Raw genomic sequence first — 22,297 nt, forward strand, 5'->3', positions numbered from 1 at the left:
TATGTGTTTCCCATGATAAAATGGAAGCTGGAACTAACATTTAGGGCTTTGTATGTACTAGCACAGCGTATGCAGGAGGTGCTTCATAAATGCTTGACTGACTGCTAATGCCTGTTTGTTTCTAGGATCACAGACTAGAGCTGCCAGGGACCTGAGAGGCCACCTAATCCAATCCCCTCACTGAACAGTGGAGGAAACTGAGGCTCACAGGCTTAAATAACTTGTTCGAGGCCACACAGTTTTAAAAATCCCTGACCTCCTGTCTTAGAATCCAAACTAAGTATGGGCTCCAAGGCAGAAGAGCCGCAAGGGCTAGACAACTGGGGTTAAGTGACTTGCCCAGCTTAGAGGTATCTGAGATCAGATTTGAACCCAGGTTCTCCCGATTCCAGGCCTGATTCTCTATCCACTGAGCCACCTGGCTGCCCATGGCTATACAGGTTTTAAGTGGCCAAGCCAGAATCAAACTGGGGTTCTGGGTCTCCAGCCCTGGCACTCTTTTCACTCTGGGCTTTGTCCATTTCCATACCGTGGGCCGCAGTGCCAGGTTGCCAGCCAGATCCCGATGGCGACAGAGCACGGGGAGCCCCAAGGCTTGCCCAGAACGTCGGTCAGATGATGCCGGAGTGGTCCTGGGACATCGGCTGCCCTTTAGTGACCTCCCTGGCCTGGCCTGGCCTGGGCTGTTGGGGAAACTTGCCAGATGGACTCGTGGCTTTTGTCCAAGGTCTTGCCACAAAATAGACTTTTCCTTTATTTTTGTAAAGGCAAATTGGCAGTTTGCCTTTGGAATTTTGTAGAAATCATTCTATTCTGCTGGAATAATAATGGGAAATCAGATGCTCCAGAAATGATGATTTTGAATAGAGTAGAACGCCGGGGAATTCAATAGTGGGAAATGAGAGAGGAGCCCAGCCAGCGTCTCTCAGATCTCCTCTTCCTGTCTGTCCTCCAGATTTTGTGAAACGGCTCCTTCACTCAAACAGAGAGGGAGCCTGACTCGTCTTGAGCCAGACCACATTCATGGCAGCACTTGGTGGTGGAAAGGGTCTTGGGACTCATTCAGTCCAACTTGCTCATTTTACAGACTAGGAAACTGAGGCCCAGAGAGGGCCCGAGCGCATCAGATCAAAGACTCATAGATGGAGAGATCGCAGGGACCTTGGTGGGCACCCAGTCCAATCCCTTTGGTTTTTCCATTTTTGTTGTTGTTCAGTCATGCCTGACTCTTGGGGACCCCACTTAGGATTTTCTTGGCAAAGATACTGGAGTCATTTGCCATTTCCTTCTCTGGCTCGTTTTATAAATAAGAAAACAGAGGCCAGCAGGGTCAAGTGACTTGTCCAGGGTCACACAGCTCCTTGGTGTCCGAGGCTGCATTTGAGCTCAGGCCTTCCAGATTCCAGCCCTGGCTCTCTATTCTAAATTCGAGTCACCTGTCCTTATTTTACAGGGGTGGGAAATGAGCCCCAGCTCGGGAGCTCGAGGACTTCCCTGAGGTCACACAGATAGTAAATGGATTTCTTGTGTCGAAATGGAATTCGAATCCAGGGCCACTTGTTTGCTTGTTGGCGTTTTGATGGTATTTAATATTCGGGGGGGGGGGGGGCTTCTTGATTTTTTGCCTCTAGAAGTCCTTCCTCTAACTTGGAACCTTCTGGCGGTAAGTGAATGAATTGCCGGGCCTTTTGGTTCTGTCTTATGAGTATGTTAGGTGAACCGATGGAATCACAGAGTGTCTCTTGGGCCTTCTGTGTAGCTCAGAGCACTGCTACAAGCTCCAGTTGTGGTCTGGTCTGGTGGATGGAGGGCTGGACTTAGAGTCAAAACCCAGGTTCAGATCTGCCTTTGACGCTTCTCATAAGCCGTGGACAAGTAGCAAGCGGCGTCCTTTGTTTTAAGTAATCCTTCTGTCTTACTTAATTCCAAGGCAGGAGAGCAGTAAGGGCTAGGCAACGGGGTCCAGTGACTTGCCCAGGGTCACACGGCTCTCTACAGCCCCTCCCAACTCTGATGTCCCCTTTTCCAAGCCGGCTCCGGAAGCTCTGACGTTCCTGGTTCCTCCCCACCTCTGACCCTTCCTCCTCGCTCCTAAGGTCCTACACAGAGGCCAAGCTAGCACTGCCTTTCCCGGGATCTCCTTCGCTCGCTCGCTCGCTCGCTGATGGCAGGTTTTCTCTTCACAGATTTGACCCCGCTCAAAAGGGCTACGTGACTTACCAAGAATTTCTAGCTCGAATGGGAATCGAGTATTTACCTTCTATCCATCGGCCGTACACCGTGGATCACTTCAACTTCATGGGCCATTTCACGAAGCAGGATCAGATGCAGGAAGAGGCCAGAGAGTTCCAGCAGTCTTTGGAGATGAATAAGCCATTCAGGTAAGTGCGCCATGGGCTAAGTGCCTGGGCCAGGATGCACGGCGCGGGCACGTAGTCCTCTGGAGCGATGGAGCCAGCCACCACGTATCCATTGTGGCGTCCTCCCAGCGCCTCCGAGAGCACGTCCTCAGTGAGCACAGCCCTCCTGGCCTGGAAGCCTTGGCATTCCTCCCTGGCCCCTCTTCCTCCTTATCTGAGCATCCCCTCCCACCCCCAATCTCTCGCACTCGTGTCCCTAGATCAGGCCCTCATCTGCCCACACCCAGACTATCACAGTGGCCTTCAGAAATGGCCTTCCTGCTTCCAGTCTCTCCTCGTTCAGCGGATCAATCGCACACTTGCCCAATTCATCGTTCTTTTTTTTAACCCTCACCTTCCATCTTGGAATCATACTGTATATTGGTTCCAAGGCAGAAGAACAGTAAGGGCTAGGCAATGGGGGTGAAGTGGCTTGCCCAGAATTTTTTAGATTTAAATTAAAACTCCAGGTACTTCTTTCCATAGAGTTTATTAATAATCACTTGAACTAGAGAAAGCAGATAGGCATAGATTTAAAGTCTCTTCTTTACTCTAAGTTTGACCACATGTAGATCTTCCTGCACGATTCTCTGCCCTGCCACGTTCAGGGAAGTCAAGGTCGGGTCACACCTACACCCTTTTATGCTTGTTCATGGATGAGGCACCAGCATGCAAAATGGGATCAACTGGATCAACAGTCCAGGAAGGGGAGGGGATGAAACTCCCTCTACACAATCCCCCCTGTGATTCTATTGGGAGATGAGCATGTTGAAATCTCAGATTTACATGCCTAGTCTTTCCAGTGAATCATTTCACATAACCAGCATATACCTCTAAAGATTCTGACTAGAGGTGCATAACATACGGCACTTTAAAGGAGAAATTACAACAATGTGGGGATACGAGGGAAAGAAAAGAGGAAGAAAACAAAAATGATTGATAGTTGCATTGACAAAACACCAATTAGGGGGCATTTCCTTTTGGCATAAGAGTTTATATTCAGAATAAGTATGTTCAACCCTCTTCAGGTCAGTTCATTATATCCCAAAGTTCATTCTGGATCTTTTGAGGATTGCCTTGACTCAGTAAAGTGTGATTCTTGAGGGGAAAGGGGTCAGAGACACTAGTGTCTGCCTCTCCTTGAATCTATTGCTCCGGGGGTGACAAGTGGGGAAAGGTTTCATCCTAACTAGGGAGAAGGTGGGGAAAACAAAGCCTGAAACTGGAAGGTGACTCCTCAGTGATAAGCTGGCCATTCTCCCCATGCCTTTCCTAGCACCTTGCACCCATGCCCCCTCAGCCATCAAGATCTAAGAAACCATTTACTGAGAGACTTGAAGCCAATCCAGGAGGGGGGGGGATAAAACTCCCTCTACACAGGTCCCATAGCTAGGAAGTGTCTGAGGCCAGAAAGGATCCCAGAACCTGACTCTATCCACCTAGTTGCCCCAGGCTCGTTCTTTCAGCTGTCAAGGTGGGTTCTCACTGTAGCAGTTCATTTCAATTGGTTTACTATCTGGATAAAATTATTATAGTCAGTGTCAGTGTCATTTCTGTTGTCCATTTCTCATTTCTGATATGAAAATCAATATTTATATTTTTCATATTATATATAATATGTACTATATGAAATCTATCCAAAGATATAAGACATACAGAAAAAGATAGAGAGACAAAGACAGAGACAGATCCTAGTGTAGAATTTTGGTCCCAAATGCCAAGAGTCCAAAAAGGCTTTTTGCCCCACTTTGAAATTTGCCCTCCCTGAGCCAAGGACAGAGCTATGCCTAGAATCACAGACTCCTGGACTTGGACACAAGCAAGAAGATTAAGTGAGATATCTTTGCATCTTAGGTTAGAGGGAAGGCATCTTAGAGGCCAATGAGGCTTGCCCCCTTCTTTTTATAGAGAGGGCAAGGGACAGATGGGGGGATCATGGCAGAGCCAAACCCCGAACCAAGGCTTTTGGACTCCCAGGCAAGGGCTCTTCCCCCGACCCCCTCTGTGGATGTTCAGGGTCAGAATGGTCTTGCTGCAGGCTCTGGGAGCACTCTCCTCTTGTGAACTGCGCAGACTGAACCCAGGAATAAACGGTTAGGTCAGCCCCTGATCGTAGCAGTTCCATTTTGGGCTGTGGGTGGAATGACTTCTCGGTGCTTTTCCCACTCTCCGAGCAAGCTCTAGGGCTGGACTTGGTCCCTTGGCTGAGCCTTATCGGGCCAGGCTTTATTTGGAGCATCTGCTCTTGTTTTAAAAACCACATTTAAGTGGAACATTCAGAATCTGGAGAGCCCCTGCCAGGGCCACTCAGAATGGGAACTCCTTACTGGAGTTGTATAGCTTGAGAGAACAAGCAGGGGAAGACCTGCTCAGTGAGCAGAGGCTCAGCCATGGGGAAAGGATGCCCGAGAGGGCAGAATAGGAACGGTGGAGGGCTGCTCCAAACTCAGGAGAAGGAAGGACTTTCTGTGACGAGCTGCATCCCTCTTGGAGTCCTTAAACCCCCTTCAGGGTGTAGTTATTCACTCACCTCTTCCTCTAGGACATTTCTGGGGATTTCCAGCCCACCTCCCTTTCTCCACCAAAAGGACTCTGGGGTTACTCTCCTCTGCTTTCCATTTACTTTTCTCCCTACCCCAACTTGGAATGGATAGGTGGCCCAGTACACAGAGCTTTGGGTCCGGTCTCAGAAAGACCCGAGTTCAGTTATGTCTCAGATTCTTTCTAGCTGGGTGACCTTGAGCAAATCACTCTGCCTGCCTCAGTTTCCTCATTTGTCTGATGAAGGGATTGAATTTGATGCCTTTTAGGATTTCTTCCAGTTCTAAAGCCATGATTCTTGATAGCAATCAATCAATCAATCAATCAATCATTAATTAACAAGATTAGTTGCTCTGTGCAAGGCACTGGTCTTGGGCAGGAACTATTTTTTCTTAATAGCTGGTTGAATGAATAAAGGAAGAAAGGAGTAGGAGCCAGTGATTATGTCACTCACTGGAATTGGTCCAATAAAGCACAGCACCCTCAGTGTAGAATTTGAGGGACCCCTGAGTCCCTTAGTCCTACCCCCCTTCTTTTACAGTGAGGCTCTGACAGAAGTGACAGCTGGTAGGTAGATTTGTGCTGCCTCAGGCGGGTCTAGGAGTGGGGACCCAGATGACCCCTGTCATCCCTCCCAGCCTGGAATTTTCTGAGTCTGGGGTTCAAAAAGCCTCCTGCACATTTGCCACAAATGGGGAGTTTTGGGCATTGTGACTTCTCCTTGACTTCAGACTCTTCTCTCGCCTGTTCTGTGCACAGATTTCCTTCTGCAAGAGGAATAATTACTGCTTGGAAACCATGGCTCCGTCCAGGAAACACTGAATGCCTCAATTTTCTAAAAATATGAATCTTAGAATTGTTTTGATTTTCTGCCTTCATTTGCTTTCATTTTGAAGGATTAAGTGGAAGATAATAGTAGTGCCAAGGAGAGCGCTGTGTGCAGCGTGAGATGGAGCATACCTGGAGCACACACACCTATAGGGGAGCCCGCACTTGGGCTCCTCCTGGGGGTGTAAGGATGCCCCTAGGAGATAGATCGAGGGCCTTACATCCATAGTGTCTTCTTTGGGCCAGTGTGAGTGGGGTGGCCATTGATTTATTTGTTTTTCTTCATTTTAATTTTGAATTCTGAACTTACACACAAATGGGCATGACAGAACATAAAAGGAAGCTTTTCTAGAAACCACACATCTCCATTTCATTCGCCTGGCTTTCAGAAAACCGAGTATATAATTCTACACATCACTAAGAAGATGGGGCTCTTGTTTCTGCTTCCTTTGGAACATCCTTCTCTTCTTTTCTGTACATTTTAAAACGCTTCAGTGCCTTTTTTTGGCATTGCCACTGCTAATCTCCCCCCCCCCTTTTTTTTAACCTTTACTTTCTGTCTTAGGAAGAACTCTTAAGATATAAGGGCAAGGGCTAGGCAAACAAGGTTAAGTGAATTGACCAGGGTCACATAGCTAGGAAGTATCTGAGGCCAAATTTGAATCCAGATCTTCCTGACTCCAGCCCTGCCACTCTATCCACTGAGCCACCTAGTCGCCCTTCCTCCTCTCTTCCTTCTCCATCCCTGATTAAAAAACGAGAGAAAGAAACACAGTCAAGAAAAATTCATCCCTAGAGTGGTCGTATCCCAAACTGTATGTATCTCTCATCTCTTTTTGGGTTGTGGGCATGGGGGTAGCCCATCATCAGTCCTCCACATCCATGACTGGTTATTGCATGGCTCAGTGTTCTTCAGTCTTTCAAAGTGGATTTTCCTTATGATGTTGTTCTTGGGTCCGTCCACTTTCCTCTGTATCAACTCAAATTGCCCAGGATTCTCTGATATCATCTCTTTTATTTTAGTGAAAAAATATCCCATGCCCATTGAAGTGATGCTGCTAATTTGCATTTTAGCTGTGTGTGCCTTGTGTCTCCAACTAGACTGGCAGCAGCTGGAAGACCGGGGCTGGACCTTTTTTCATCTTTGTGTCCCTCCCAATCCTGCCCCAGTGTTTCAAATGTTGTCTACAATGTAGTTGGTGCTCAATAAGTGTTTATTTAACTTTTTCTCTTATCACTCCGTCCCTCTCATTACTCCTCTCCTATTGGACAGATTTAAAAAGAACAGAAAAATCATAGCCCCCATCCACTGTACATACAGTTAGTAGCAAAACCAATTCTCATATTGGCTATGGCCAAAACTATGTTTCTTCTTGAGCATTTGAGTTCATCCCTGTCCCGAGGTGATCATTGTTTCATCGTTGGTCTCTAGTCTCATGGTTTATCATCGGTGGATCAGAATTTTAAATTTGTTCCAAGGTGTTTTCCTCTATTGTTATTATTGTATAAATTGTTCTCCTTACAGAGTATCAGTTTATAAAGGTCTCCCCAGTTTCCTCTGAAACTGCCCTTCATTTCTTAGGGTGCAGTAATGTTCTGTTATGTTTATATACCACAATTTATTTAGCTACTCTGCAATAGGAAGGTTAGTTAATGACTCTTCTTCTAATTTAGGGTTATCACAAAAAACCTGCCTTGAATATTTTTGTACATGCCTGGGTTCCTTTTGCTTTTCTATCTCTGTGATATAGGCCTAGAAGTATATGTCAAAGCATATGCACATTTTAATAACTTTTGGGGCAAAGGTACAAATTGCTCTCCAGAATGGCTAAACCAATTCACAACTCCACCAGACTTGTGGGATTATGCCTGTTTCCCCCACAGCTCCTTTGACATTTGTCAGTTGCCTCTTTTGTTATCTTTGTTGATCTGATCTGTGTAAGGTGGAACCTCAGAGTTGCTTTCATTTGTATTTCTTTAATTACTGGTGATGAAGAACATTTTTTCCATATGATTGTTGATAGCTTAGATTCTTCCTTTGAAAACTCCCTGTTTGACCATTTATATGTTGGGGAATGGTTCTTAGTCTTATACATTTGAATCAGTTCCTTCTATATCTTGGCAATAAAACTATTTTTTATCCAAAGATATTTTGTTTTCCCAATTACATGCAATAACAATTTTCCATATGTGTTTTCTGAAATTATAAGACCCAAATTGTCTTCCTCCCCTCTCAGAGATGGTAAGCAATTTGATCTGGATTATACATGCATGATCATGAGAAACACGCTTTTGTAAGTAAATCAAAACCTTGAAATAAAACCACAGTAAACGAATGTGGAAGATAGTCTGCCTTGATCTGCTTCTGACCCCATCAGTTGTTTCTCTGGAGGTGGATCGAGAGCATCCTTTGTCTTGAGTCCTTCACAACTGTCCTGGGTCATTGTATTGCTGAGAGTAGATAAGTCCTTCACAGTTGATTTTGTACAATATAATGATGAAATTTCTTTTTCAGAGAAACTTGCTGCAAGGATTTCCCTCCAACGACTTGCTTCCCTTCTAATTTTGGCTATATTTGATTTGCGGTGCAAACCTTTACAATTCTATATAATAGTAATAGCCACTAACAGTTATGTGGTGCTTACTATGTGCTAGGTACTGTGCTAAGCAGTCTATATTATTGTCTTCTTATTTGATCCTCTAACAACCCTAGGAGGTCAGTGCTGTTATTACCCCATTTTATAGATGAAGGGACTGAAGCAAAAAGAGAATGTGGCTTGCCCGGTGTCACACAGCTAGTAAGTGTCTGAGGCCACTTCCACACCTGGCACTCTACCAATTGTGCCTCTTAATTAGAGCTGCCCATTTTCTCTTGTGCAATCCTCTCGATTGCTTATTTGGTCAAGAACTCTTTCCCTACTAATAGGTCCAATCTCTTTATAATATGGCCGTGTGTCCATTTGGAGCTTCTCTTGGTGGTGCTCTCAATTTATTTTCTGCCAGGCTGCTAGGTAATTTCCCAGAAGATTTTCTCAGAGAGGGAGGGAGTCTTTCCCGCAATAAGCGGGGGTTGAAGAAACATGGCGTCAGTGGTGTATGCCTAACCTGTTACATTGACTGACCTCTCTATTTTTTAGTCAGCACCAAATCATTGTAATGGTTACTGCTTTGGAGGAGTACAAGTTCATATCGAGTCCAGACAGATCCCCTTGCATTATTATCCTTGGGGATTTTGACTTTTGGTTTCTTCATATAATTTCCTTACTATTTTTTCAGGCTCTATAAGACAGTCCTTTGGTAGACTGATTGGCACAGCACTGAAGAAGTAACCTAATTTGGTAGTATTCTTGGGTTGGCTTTGCTGGAGGAGGTGTGCAGGAGCTGGGCAATCTGCCTCCCATTCAGGCAACCATCTTAGCTGAGAGTCATGGTTCATCTCTTTCATCTGGGAGTTCTTAATTTTTTTTCTTTGAGTCATATTCCTTGGGCAGTCAGTCTGGTGAAAGCCAAGAGCTCCATCCCAGAAGCCTGTTTTTAATGTGCAACATAAAATCTTAACAAAATCTAAACATGTTAATGCACAACATGAAAAAGGAAACTCATTATGATGGCTGCTCTGTAGGTGGCACTTTCTCTCATTCGATCTTGACAGCAGCCCTATGGAATAGTTGCTATTCTTATCCCCATTTTACAGATGAGGAGGCTGAGGCTGATAGAGTCAGGTATGGAAGTATCTGAGGCAGGACTGGAATTCAGCCTTCCTGACTCCCAAATTCAGCATTCTATCCATTCCACCACCTTCCTGTCTAGATTGAGATTCAGTTATCCAAACATTTAAAATGCAGGCTCATGGACCCGAGGTCAAGAAATGCTCTCAACCAGCCAGGTACTACCTCTGTAGAGATTCTACCTTCCACACTGCCATTGCTCCCTCCATCCCAGCTTTCCATTTTGAAATGCTCTCAGACACCAGGCAGGTTTGGGAATTTGTGATTTACTCTTAAAAACTTTATAGAACTGGAGACATGTGAGTTATTATTTTGATCCAGGTTTATGACATTACAAATCTAGATGGCACAGTAGGTGGAGTGATGAATGTAGAGAGAGGAAGACTTGAATTCAAGCATTCTGACTAGCTATGTGAAAAATCACTTAACCACTCTGTGCCTCAGTTTCCTATAAAATTAAAGAATTGGATTTGGTGGCATCAAAGGTTCCTTCCAACTCTAAATCCATGATGCTATGCAATTTCATTAGTATAGGGAAATGATGGCTAGGAAAATCCATCTACCATTGTAGATAGGTAGGTATCTTTTGTGTAACTTAAAGTCTTAGAGAGGTGCCCAGAACACTTAGAGGTTAAGTGACTCTTCCAGGGTCATACAGCCAATATATATTAAAGGCAGGAATTGAATCCAGATCTTGTATCTATCCAGTATCTCACACTGCTTCCCTTAGTGTTCATCACAGAAGTCCTTTAGACAGAGAGCTCTCTGTCTCTCCATCCTAGGCTTTACTTCTCTGCTCTAAAGGCCATTAGCTCCAATTTTAGTATTTAGACCTGGAAGAGACACTTATTTATTATGTACCTCCTGTGCACGGCTCTTTTCTCATTGCTGGGAGGTATACACAGAATTAAAATATGATCTTTGCCTTCTTGAAACTTCAAATCCAATGGAATAGGGCACATATCCAAATTTTGCAATGCTGTGAAATCAAAATGCTCTCAGACAGCAGGTAGATTTGGGAATTTGTGATCTACTCTTAAAAAAGGTCCCTAGATTTCATGAATATGGGTACTCCTTCCACCTGTGAAGAGCTCAGTACTCTAAGCATGTGTAGCCTACAGAATTGATGTCCTTTTTTGGTAACTCTGGGCATTGGTAAGAGTATTGGGAATGCTATGGGAAGGGTCCCAGGCAAGTCTCTGTCCCACTGTGGGCCTCAGTTTCTTCATTTCTAAAATGCTGAATTTGGACTAGACGACTCCTAAGGTCTTTCTAACTCTAGATCTGTGATGAACCTGAGTTCAAATCCTGATCTTTCTTATTGGTTTTACAGAGAACCAAGGACATTTAGAGGACCTTCTCTTATTTTTACACATAAGTAAACTGAGGCTTTGGAAAGGGAAGTGACCTGACCAGAGTTGCATAGAGTATTAGTAGGAAATTCTAGACCTGAAGGTCTAGAACTCAGGTTACTGGTCACTCGGCCCAGGGCTACAATTTATTTACATTTATTTACTAATGTGACTGGATTCTGGGGCCAAAGTGGGAATTTGTTTGGGTTGAGTATACATATCGAATACACAGATTTTATTTTGCTTCTTTTGTGGAGGGATGATGGGAAGGATCGAAAAAGAAATTCTTTTTCAAATGAAAGTTAAGAAGGAAAAACTTGATACAGCTTTTTCTAAAGCAAGAAAATGGATGCCATGTGATGGCCTTGCTCCATGTTGGCTCCATGACAACCATTTGCTCGCATGTAGTGCTTCATGGGGTCCAGTTCTCTCTCTCCACAAGTGCTGGGGGCTGAGAGAGCCCCTCAGAATTCCACACACAGGGCCTCTGCCTTTGCTAAGCTCAGGCTCTTTCCATGGTGCTGAAATCAGCCTCTCTGAGACATGCTTGAACAGTGGCTTGGTGAAGGCTGTGTCCAGGATATGCTCAGCCTTCCTGGGAGGGGCGTGAGAAGAGGGTGGAGGGAAACTCACAGGAGAACCAGCACATTGGAAACAACTTTCCTGAGAATCAAAGTTGTCTGGGTTACTTCAAGGAGTAGTGAGTCCCCCATCGCTTCCATGTTCAGGGAGAGGCTGAATGATCTCTTGTGAGGGGTCTCCCAGGCAGGATTCTTGTTAGTGGATCCTTTTCGGGCTCTGGCTGACCCCCTGACCACTGCGCCTCCCCCTCAGCTCTTTGGATGGCTTTCCCCTTCCTCTTGTCTGATCCCTGCACCAGCCCTGTGCCGTTGACCGGGCTGTGCCCGAGCCTTTGGAAGCCTTAGCTTCTCTCCAAGCTCAGAAAGTCAGGTGCCGCCTCAGCCTCTCAGCCAATCCACAGACATTTATTAAGTACCTACGGTATGCCAGGCACCCTGCTACGTGCACTCAAATTCCACCAGAGGAAGCCTAAGCGATAGGCAGGGTGTCCCCAAAGCGTTAGTGCACGTGTGAGCCGTAGTGAAAGCCTTTTGGGACACCTTGGCAAGGATATACAAGAAATAGACCCAATAAATCCAAATGAACTTGGGGGGGGGGTGTTAGCAGGCAGCCCTTCACAAACCCTTCAGCTCTTTTTTACCCCTAAGAATTGTTTTTTTTAAATTTCATTTATTTAATTAATTAATTTAGACTATTTTCCCATGGTTATATGATTCATGTTCGTTCCCTCCCCTCCTCCCAACCCCCTGTGAGATTTAAAATGGTTGAGGTCTTAAACTGTAGTGATTAAAATAGTGGAAGATATAAATTGTGATAGGTATAAGAGAGGGTGAGTAAATTTGACCGCAGAAATATGTTTCACTACAGTGTCTTGGGTTTTAAAATCAAATATAAGGTGGTCGCCAGGGAAATATTCCCAATTATTCAAATACCCAAGTCAACTGGGTTTTATAGAGATTTTAATTAACAATACAATGAGTAATCAAAGAAAGAGAGAGAGTAAGAAAGGAATAAGTATGAAGGGCCTCAAGCCAACATGGCCTAGACCTGAGTCTTAAGAGAGAGAGATCAGTCAGTCAGTTTTTAACACTCACCACAAGGTCTGACTAAACAAGGATTCTAGTAACACCAGGCCAGCTCCATCTCAGCTGACTTCACCAGAGAGCCTTCCAGCCAGAGACTGTTTCAAAGGGCCTCTCTCCAGAGCCTCCAGAGGGACAGAGTCCCCTCAGAGGAGCTCCAGCAAGACCTCCTTAGAGATTGTCCTCCAAGAGTTTCCCTTCTCCAGAGCCTCTCTCAAGAGATTCTTCCCAAGTGGTCCTCATCAGAGATCCTCCAAAAGGATTTTCTCCAAAAGGATATCTCTATCAAGAGATTCTGCTTTTTCTTATATAGGGGTTTTTCTCCCATGTCACCTCCCCTAAAAGTCCCTACATCCACCAATCACTGTAGACACTTTCCAAAGGACTGCCCATCTGAATTACTGCTAAGTCAACCAATCTCCTCAGTAAGTCTGAACTAGAGAAAACACAGCTGAGTCAACTAATCTCATTAAGACAAAATCTGCCCGACCCTTTTAGGTACCTAGCATCCCATTGTATCAATTCTAAAAACAGGCCTGGCTCAAAGAACTCCTTGCCCCACCATAAGCATGGATCCAAGTACTTTCTTTGTTTAGCAAGGAGTTTTTCTGCCCTAAAGCATTCTTAAGTACGGGTGGAGTAGAGGTCCTCCCATTTCTGATCCTGGTGAGTTCTCACATCAAAATGGGGAATGTTTCCAGTAGGGAATTTGTTCCAATTAAGAATTCCCTGATGGGGAAAATTTTAACATTAATAAGTATGAGAGATTTCAAGATTTACACCCCTCCCATAGCCAATTCCACTGGGATGAACCCTTCAGTTTTAACACTTCCTCCTACTTCCACCTATCTTTTTGTGTGCTTTTTATTGACTCTTCTGCACCCCACAGTCTCCCCTTGGTAGAATGGAAGCTCCCTGGGTACAGGCGCTGCCTCATTTTGGTGTTTGTGTCCCCCCTTAGCACGGTGCCCAGCCCCACGGCGGCAGTGACTGGATGCTGATTGAGTTGGTTTATTGAGGTTGTGGACGTTTTCCCCTTCATTACTCACCCCCGAGGCCCACGCCCCCTGCTCTGACTCCCATTTCTGTAGCCGTTGGTGATCTCCTTTGGGGCTCCCAACCACCCTGTGAAGCCTGTAGGGCAGACGAGCCCCTCCCCTTTAACCGAGGGGCACGGAGGTTCCAGAGTGGGAAGGGATCTTCCCAGGATGCCTGCACTCGCCCGTGCAGAGCCCAGCAAAGGGCCCCCATGAGGGGTCCTCGGTGCCAGACGAGCGGCCAAACTCTCAGCACTCTGACTTTCCTCTTTCTTGTAGGGAGAAGTTTAAGGACCATCTACAAGACCTCAGCCAGGCCTTTGCGAAAGTGGATAAGCACAAGAACTCCTTCATTTCCATGAACGACCTGCAGAAGGTCTTGCAAGAGTATCAGCCAAACATAACGGAAGAGGAGATCACGATGATGCTGAAAAGGTCTCTAACCTGCTCTCCTCCTCCTCCCTTCCCGCAGACCCCACAGTAATGAGGGCTTCTCTGATCTCGGCGATCTCTCAAATGGACCGGGCCGGCCCTCTTGGCCTTATGCTCTGCTCTGCTTGCAGGGCCGGTCAGGGCCCCCTGGGATGATGGAAGAAGAGCCGCAGCGTCCTCCTTGCCTGTGGTCTGGCGGGCAGAGCTGTCTGTGAGGACGCAGCTTAGTTAAGGACTTCGACCCTCTACAAAGTCACACGGAGGGCCTGGATCTAGTTGGGGAGGGGTAGAGGTTGGGCTTTGTATCATGGGAAGTCCAAGGAGCCCCAGGCTAGAAACAGGACAGAAACCACATAGGAAGCACCTGCCACTGGCGGGCAGGAGCGCCAGGCTGTCTGATAGGGAGAGGTGGGACCCAGAATTTAGCTCAGAGAGGGTGCCTGCCCTCCTGTAGCCCATAGCTAGGAGTCAGGCTCAGATCATTCCATATCACAGATCCTGGGCATAAGCTACACAGCTGCCAGAGAGAATTTACAGGCAGCTGAGTGTGTGTGTGTGAGTGAGTGTGTGAGTGAATGTGTGTGAGAGTGTGAGTGTGTGAGTGTGTATGAGTGTGTGTGATAGCCACTGGGAGTGGCTGCAAATGAGCATCAGAGCAGGTGGCATCCCCAAGACACTGAATGATGAAATCCAGGTGGGCTGTGGGGACATCCGGTCATAGATGAGGGGTTTGGGGAGATGAGGCAATGGGGGGAGTCCTACTAGGAGGTTGGGGTCTGACTATGGGCAATAACTACTTTTTTTAACCCCTTACCTTCCAGGTTAGAATCAAGAGTGTGTATCGGTTCTGAGGCAGAAGAGAGGTCAGGGCTAGGCCATGGGAGTGAAGTGACTTGCCAGCTAGGTCACATAGCTAGGAAGTATCTGAGGTCAGATTTGAACCCAGGACCTCTTGACTCCAGGCCTGGCCTCTCAATCCGTTGAGCCACCTAGTTGCCCCCAGCAACAACTACTTTTTGAGTCTGATGGTGCAATGAACTCTAGATTGATTTGATTATCATCCAGCCCACATTTCTCCATCTTCTCTTCAAGAATAGTACAAGCTTCTTTCTTTACTGAACATTTTGCTTAAATCTAGGTAAATTATACCCACAGCATTCTCCTTATCGACTAGGCTAGCAACCCTGTCAAAAAGGGAAATGAAGGCAACCTGACATGTTCCTGACTCTTCTTAATCACTACTTTCCTTTCTGGATGCGTGCCAACCATCTCTTTAATGCTCATCCTAGAATTTCCCCAGGAATTGAAGTCGGACTTGCTGACCTCTAGCCTGCAGACTCTTCTCTTTGAAGATCCTCACCACAGGATCTGCCTTTCTCCTCTTCTGTTGTTCAGCAGCTCAGAAATCCCATCTGCCGGGTCCTTCATGACCCAAGGAGGTGGTCACCTGGCCCATGCGACTTGAATCAATCAAGGGCAGCCCAGGGCTCTCCCAATCTCTGTCTTGGCACTTCCCTTAGGAATCAGTTCCCTATTAGTCATTTTCCCTGGCAGAGAAAGCAAACTCACAGGTGAGAAGCTCAGCCTTCTCATTGCTATTAGGTATTACCACCCTATCTGCCTCCAGCAAGAATCCTAGCCTTCCTCTTGAGCCTCCCTTTTCTTCCTGTGGAGCTAACTGGTTTCCATCAATTCCTCCCCTTCTCCATCTCCTTCCTCCTTTCTTGTCTTCCTTTCCCTCCTCCTCCTTTCCCTTCTCCCTACTGGAGGATAGATCTCTGAGACATCCGAGCAGCAGGGCCATCAACAAAGTGGGAATCGTAGTTGACTTTCTAGAGGAGATGGAATCTGAGTTGGGCTCTAAAGGATGGATAGATGTTTGATATCTGTATCTTACCATCAATAGGGATGATACTTGTGTCCCCAGCACTTAGCACCATGAAGAGCACATAGTAGATGCTTAATAAATACTTGTGGGTGGTTGGATTTATTGAGGCGATGGAGAGGGAGAATTGCCGGGAGGAATGGCAGCAGACCATCAATGCTTTGGGTGGCTCCTCTCTGGTGAACACAAGCCTCACAGCTGGGGTGACCTGGATGGGCTGCGATTTGCACCGATGGAAGAACCCCCCACATCAACGTAGGGTTCAAATCCAGCATCCTAACCCCATCCTTCTGTCATGCTTTCCTAGTTAGGGTAAACGTTAAAAGCAACCTGTTTGCTTCTATGGAAGCTTCTCTTCCCTTGCTTGTCCCAGTCCTCCCCTAAGTGAGTTTCCTCCTCAATGAGTTGATTCCCAGCACACAGAGGAGTCTGCTTCAGTCCCTAGATGGAGGGCCCCCTCCCAAGAGGCAGTCCCAACAAATTCCTGTCCTCGGTGAGTGTAAGATCACCCACTCTCCCAGAGCAGACCTGACCCCTTCCAAGCAGCTCCTCCAAAAGCCTCCCCGGCTTACCTTCCAGCGGAGTGAGCAACTCTGGGATGAATTGCCGTCCTAAAAAAGAAACCGTCTCTCCACAATGTTTGTTTTTCTCAAAGCCCTCTTGATGAGAGAGACCATCTCTGTTATCTGTAATTATCTGTGCATTCTTCTTTCCTGGGTTCAAAATAGACTTTTTCCCTCAATAAGACAGAGGCAATTAGCATATGCATTTGATTTTATTACTAAATTTTAATACCAAGTTGGCAGTTTATCTTTCCGTTGAAATACTGTTGATTATTCTTTCGTACTCTGTTGCCAGCATTTTAGCTGGCTTGAGACGGGCAATATGGGAGGCCGCTTTGCAGCTGTGGATAGAGGAAGGCAAGTTCTCTTGTTCATTCAGAGACGCAGATGATCATTGATAGCCTCTGCTTCCTTTTGGCTCCCTCCTCCAATTCAGGGAACATTTATTAAGAGTGCCAGGCACTAGGCTAGGTCCTAGGGACAGGAAGAAAAAAGGCTGGCCCTGCCTTTGTTTATATATATATGCACACACCCATATATATATACACATATATATAATATGAGAATATGAGCAATTATATAATGGGTAAGCAAATTTCCAAGTATACGGTGATGGGGGTAGAAGAAGAGAACATTCACCAGGAAGGGTACCTGCCCAGACTTCCCATGAGAGAGCACATGAGCTGAGCCTTGAAGGAACTAGGGATTCTTAAGAGGTTGGAATGAGGACGGAGAACATTCCAAGTATGATGGACAGCTCATGTAAAGACCCGGAGACAGGAGACAGAGAGATGAGTTTGGGTGGGGGAGGAGCAGAGTAATGTGGGAGAAGGAAGGTGCCAGAAACTTGGAATGTCAAGCAGGTGTCAGATTGTGTGTGCAGGTCTTCAAATGTTAGATGGTGGTAACTGGGAACCATTGGGGTTTATTGAGCAGAGCAGTAGGAGAGAGGAAGGTGAGGGGATAAGCATTTCCACAGTGGCTACTGTGGGCTAGGCATTGTACTAAGCCCCCCTTTTTTAACTTTAACAACTATTATCTCATTTAATCCTTATGACAACCCTGTAAAGTGGGTGCTATTATTATTCCCATTTTAGAGTTGAGGAAACAAAGGCAAATAGAGGTTGACTTGGCCAGGGTCACAAGGCTAGTATGTTGTAGCACAAAGTTCTGTCCTTCCCTAGTAACACTTTTAGGAAGCCAGGAAGTCAAATAATCTGTTCTTTCAAATAAACTATTAGTTTAAGTGAGAGTGATGAGGTCCCAAAAAGGGGTAGTAGTGTCTGGGTAGTAGAGAGAAGGATAGAATCAAGACTTGACAAGCACCTGGATGGGAGTGAGAGCAGGGAGGTGTCTTGATCAAGGTCACAACTATTGTAGATAGCAGGTCCTTTGACTTCAAATCCAGTGCTCCTTCCATCATGCTGAGGTGCCTCTCACATAGAACGTGGGATCCTAGAAACTTAGGACACCTTGGGTGTGGGAGTACCCTTTGCCAGTGCAGATTTCCATCCTTGGGTACCATTTTATGGAATGCACTACCTCCATCTTCCATGATGGCTGTTTCCAACATGCAGGTGGAGTCCTTATGGGCCTCTCCATATTACCTTAGAACTCCTGCCCCTTGAGGGTGTGGGCTGTTTTCTTTTCTCTTTGCATACCCACCGCCTTGCACCATGCCTAGAACAAGGTGAGTGCTTTAGAAATGCTTTTTGAATGGGTTGGCATTGGGTGTTGATTGTGGTAGGAGGCACCAGGTCTTTATTTTTCTCCCTAATATTTACTCTTTGACCAGGCTGTGCCCTCTGCTGTTCATGCATGTCCTCAATGGCAAAGTGAATCCTCCTTATATCTGAGTCACGTATTCCACGTATTGCCATCGGTATTCATGAGCTGCTACATCTTAGATCCGTTGGTAGACCTCATTCTTGGGGATCTCCTTAGGCACTGACCAGGCAAGCCATTTAAGAAAGACTCAATTCTGCTTAAGGAAAAAGACAGAGATTTAATGAGACCTACCAAATTTCTAGGGACTAAAAGGAGAATTCTTAGTTCAATAATGAACATCCAGATACCAGCTAAATTGGAAAGTATCAAATACCTGAATTCCCTGGGGAAATTCCTCACTGAATCAAACACACAAATACGTCAAAAAGCAACTCATCGATGAGGAAACTGGAATCTGTAATAATGATCCTAAAAAGATGAGAATCCCAATGATTTCTGAATGGATAATGTCCCAATTTCTCCTTGACCTAGTTGGGTCTACCTAGTTGAGAGACATGAAACCACATAGACATTCCTGACAAAAGACTCATCTCTCCATCAGTGCCCATAGAAAGGGCTCTGAATCAAATCATCCAAAAAGGATTTATTAAGCTCCAGGTGTGTGGTGGATATGCATTGAGAAATAAATACCCATTATAGGCAGAATGAGTGCAAAGTAATTCCAGGGCAAGAGATCATGGGGCCTGGGGGAGTGTCTCTTGGAGGAGATGGCTCTTGGACACAGTTTTTTGGAGGGTGACAAATGGCAGAGGTAAGGTGAGAGAACATTGCAGGCTGGCAGACATCAGTGCAAAAGCCCCAAGGTGGGAGATGAAATAACATTTCTGGAGAACATGTGGTTGCAACATAACAGTGAATGAGCAATTTACCATTAGTCTGGAAACAGTGGAGTTACTGGAATGCCACTGGAGGCCATTGCTAGGGCATTTAAAGGTCAAACAAAGTATTTTGCCTCTTTTCCAAACTTCTTATACTGGAAAGTGGCATGCAGCTGGGTGAAGACTGGATTGGAGAGAAGAGAATCTCAACCCAGAGGTCAGGATGAGGCTCTTTCTTTTTTTATTTTTATTTTTATAAAAACCCTTACCTTCCGTCTTGGAGTCAATATTGACTCCAAGGCAGAAGAGTGGTGAGGGCTAGGCAATGGGGATCAAGTGACTTGCCCAGGGTCACACACTGGGAAGTGTGAGGCCAAATTTAAGCCTAGGACCTCTGGTCCCTAGGCCTGGCTCTCAATCCACTGAGCTACCCAGCTGCCCCCTGGCTGTGAGCCTTAGCTAGGATGATGGCCTCTTGAATGGACAGGAGATTATGGAAGGAATTAAGAATCCAGAGCTGAGGATGGCTATGAAGGCTTGGACATGGGTGACTAGAAGGATGGGGTGTCATTGATAGAATCTGGGGTATTAGGAAGAACCAAGACATATTGAGTTAGAGCAACTTACAAGACATCCCGGTGGAGCTGTCCAGCAGGCAGTTGGAGCTCAGGAGAGAGGATTGGAAATGTAGGCTTGGGAATCTTTGGCCTAGAGGTAAAAATGGAGCCCGGGAGAACGAAGACTCCCTATTGCCCTGTCCTCCAGAAGAAAAGACAAGTAGAACAGAGAGAGCTGTGCCAGGGAAGAGAGGGTTGGAAGGGGAACAAAATCAAATCTTTGTTTTCCTTCTCAGTGGGAAGGAAGGAGAGCAAGGCCAGAAACGAGCCCTCAGAGGGCAAGTGTCTAGAACCACCTGCGGTATGACTCAGGTCATACACTCTTAGCTCTCTCCTTCCTTGCTAGGGGCCAGGCTTACTCTGCTCCTTAAGAGCTATAGGCAATCGCGCATCTTCTGCATTCCAACTTGGCCAGCTCTGAAGGTTGGGAGAAAGGATCCCTGCAAAGAACAGACACTTTGAGTCAAAGAAGTCTTCTTGTCCTGTTCATGACACAAAGCCACCCCTTCAGTCGTCTCCATACGATTCTTTGGGCTGCACTTTCTGAATCGGAGCCCAGTTGGAAGGACAGATCACGGAGTCACAGATTTAGTATTGACCCCCCAACAGCAACAACAACAACTGGGAGGTACATGAGTGGCTGAGTTCTTTTTGATATTGTTGAGAGAGGCCCCTGAGCTCCATTGACACCTATGTCTATCCACCTTATCTCTCTCTGTTGTTCTTTGGTGCCTTTGTGATTCTTTCTAAAGAAATTCAACTTTATTTTATCTACAAATTTGAATTCCCTCCCTAGGTTGGGAAGGCAAGAAAAGCAGAGCTATTACAAATATGCATGTAGTCGTGCAAAACAAATTCCCACATTAGTCATGTGCTCCCCCCTCCCAATAAAAAGAAAAGAAATATGTCTCAGGCTGCACTCTGAGGTCATCAGCTTCAATCCTGACGGAACAGTGGGTTTCATCATGAGCCCTTTGCAGTTGTGGTGGGTCACCACTGTGTTCCTAATGGAGCTGAAATTGTGACTCGTAGGAAATCCTAGGATTCTAAGTCAAGAGCTAGGAGTGACCTCAAGTATCACTGAGTCCTGCAGAAGAGGAGACTGAGGCCCGGGGAGTGAAGTGACTTGTCCAGCTAATAAGCAGCAGAACCAGAATTTGAACACAGGTCTTTTGACTCTCAAAGGCAGTGCTGTTTCCATTGTATCATGTTTCTCCATCATGGATTCTGTGTTGGAGGTTACAGCATGCCAAGTTCATGATCTCATTTTATTGTCCAAACACTCCTCCAGAGTTTGGGTGTCTGAGTAGGATTATTCCCATTTGACAGAAGGAAAAACTGAATCTCAGAGAGAAATTGACTCACCCAAGGTCAGACAGGTAGGAGGTGGCAGTACCAGGTCAGAAACCCTGTTCTTACCCTAAATTCACTCAATTTAAGGTGAACAAGCTTAAGAATACCCATTCATTCATTCATTCATCCATTCATTCATCCATTCACCAAGCATATTTTCTAAGTGGCTATTGTGGCCCAGCAATGGGGAGACAGAACAGAAAACAATTCCTGCCCTCAAGGAACTTGCTATAAAATCTTTTTAATTCAGGCTAGGAATGGTAGAGATGAAGGAAAAACCCAGAGGACAGGACCCGGCTGCTTCCTGGAGACCTTGAGGTTGCTCCTCAGCCTCGCCCCGAGTCTTCCCATCTGTTGGACTCAATGGCCTGTAAGGTCCTTCCTGTCTCTGAATGCTCTGATCTCAGCCTCTGCAAGGTCCCTGTCAGCTGCAGGGATGAATGAATGACAGGTTCGGAGTTAAATGGGATTTCTGCTCCTTGGAGAGCTCTGGAGAAACGAGAGCATATTTATACATGCACGGCGTCTATATTTAGACCTACAACCAAATGGATTTCTTTTTTGGAAAAACTACTAAACTGCCGAGCTGCTGCTTGTAAAAATATATTTTAAAGGAATTTCTGCCAGGCTTTTGAGAGCAAAGTTTGGCAATGTCAGTTTCAAGCCTGGAAGAAAAGCTTTTTCAAAGGACTTTAACTTGGATTCTCACCAGTCACGGAGCGTTGCCAATTCAGGCTTCCTTCAAGGTGCCTCTTAAATCTGTCCTTCCTTCTCCCAGCCCCTGGTCTAGTTCAGTCCCTCATTATCTCTCACGTGGACTGGGGAAGTCGTTCTTTAAGTGCTTGTCCTTAATTTCTTGCCTCTCTTGTTATCCAACTCACATTATCAGAGAAATGATCTTAAGAATTTGGAGCCTTAGAGGTCCTCTAGTCTGACCCCATCATCTCCTCTACCTTCCCCTTTCCTCTCCTCTCCTCTCCTGTCCTCTTTTGCCCTCTCTTGTTCTCTCCTGTCCTCCCCTCTCTTCCCCTTCCCTCTTTTCTCCTCTCTTTTCCTCTCCTCCACTTCTCTTTCCCCTCCCCTCCCTTCTCTCCTCTTTTCCTCTTGTCTTCTCCTCTCCTGTGCTCCCTTCTCCTGTCTTCTCTCCTGTCCTGTCCTCTCCTGTCTTCTCTCCTCGCCTTTCCCCCCCCCCCTCCCCTCTCTCTGCATCATGCAGATGGACATCTGTTCTGAATTCTATATTCTTGAGAACTGCCTGGGTGCTCTTGGTGACTTGCCCAGGATCACTGAGT

General features: G+C 45.9%; 1 protein-coding gene across 3 annotated transcripts in view; it reads left to right on the forward strand.

Annotated features, from left to right (window-relative positions):
• The window catches only part of EFCAB6 (EF-hand calcium binding domain 6), a 245,006-nt gene that overhangs the window by 140,813 nt on the left and 81,896 nt on the right, over positions 1-22,297 (forward strand). For all 3 annotated transcript variants that reach the window (XM_056797487.1, XM_056797489.1, XM_056797488.1), the window contains exons 23-24: positions 2,187-2,381; positions 13,829-13,984. In XM_056797487.1, coding sequence (XP_056653465.1) covers positions 2,187-2,381; positions 13,829-13,984 — 351 coding nt within the window. The remainder of the gene's footprint in view (positions 1-2,186; positions 2,382-13,828; positions 13,985-22,297) is intronic.

This window comes from Monodelphis domestica, chromosome 5 (assembly GCF_027887165.1).
Source record: "Monodelphis domestica isolate mMonDom1 chromosome 5, mMonDom1.pri, whole genome shotgun sequence".
Lineage (NCBI taxonomy): Eukaryota > Metazoa > Chordata > Mammalia > Didelphimorphia > Didelphidae > Monodelphis > Monodelphis domestica.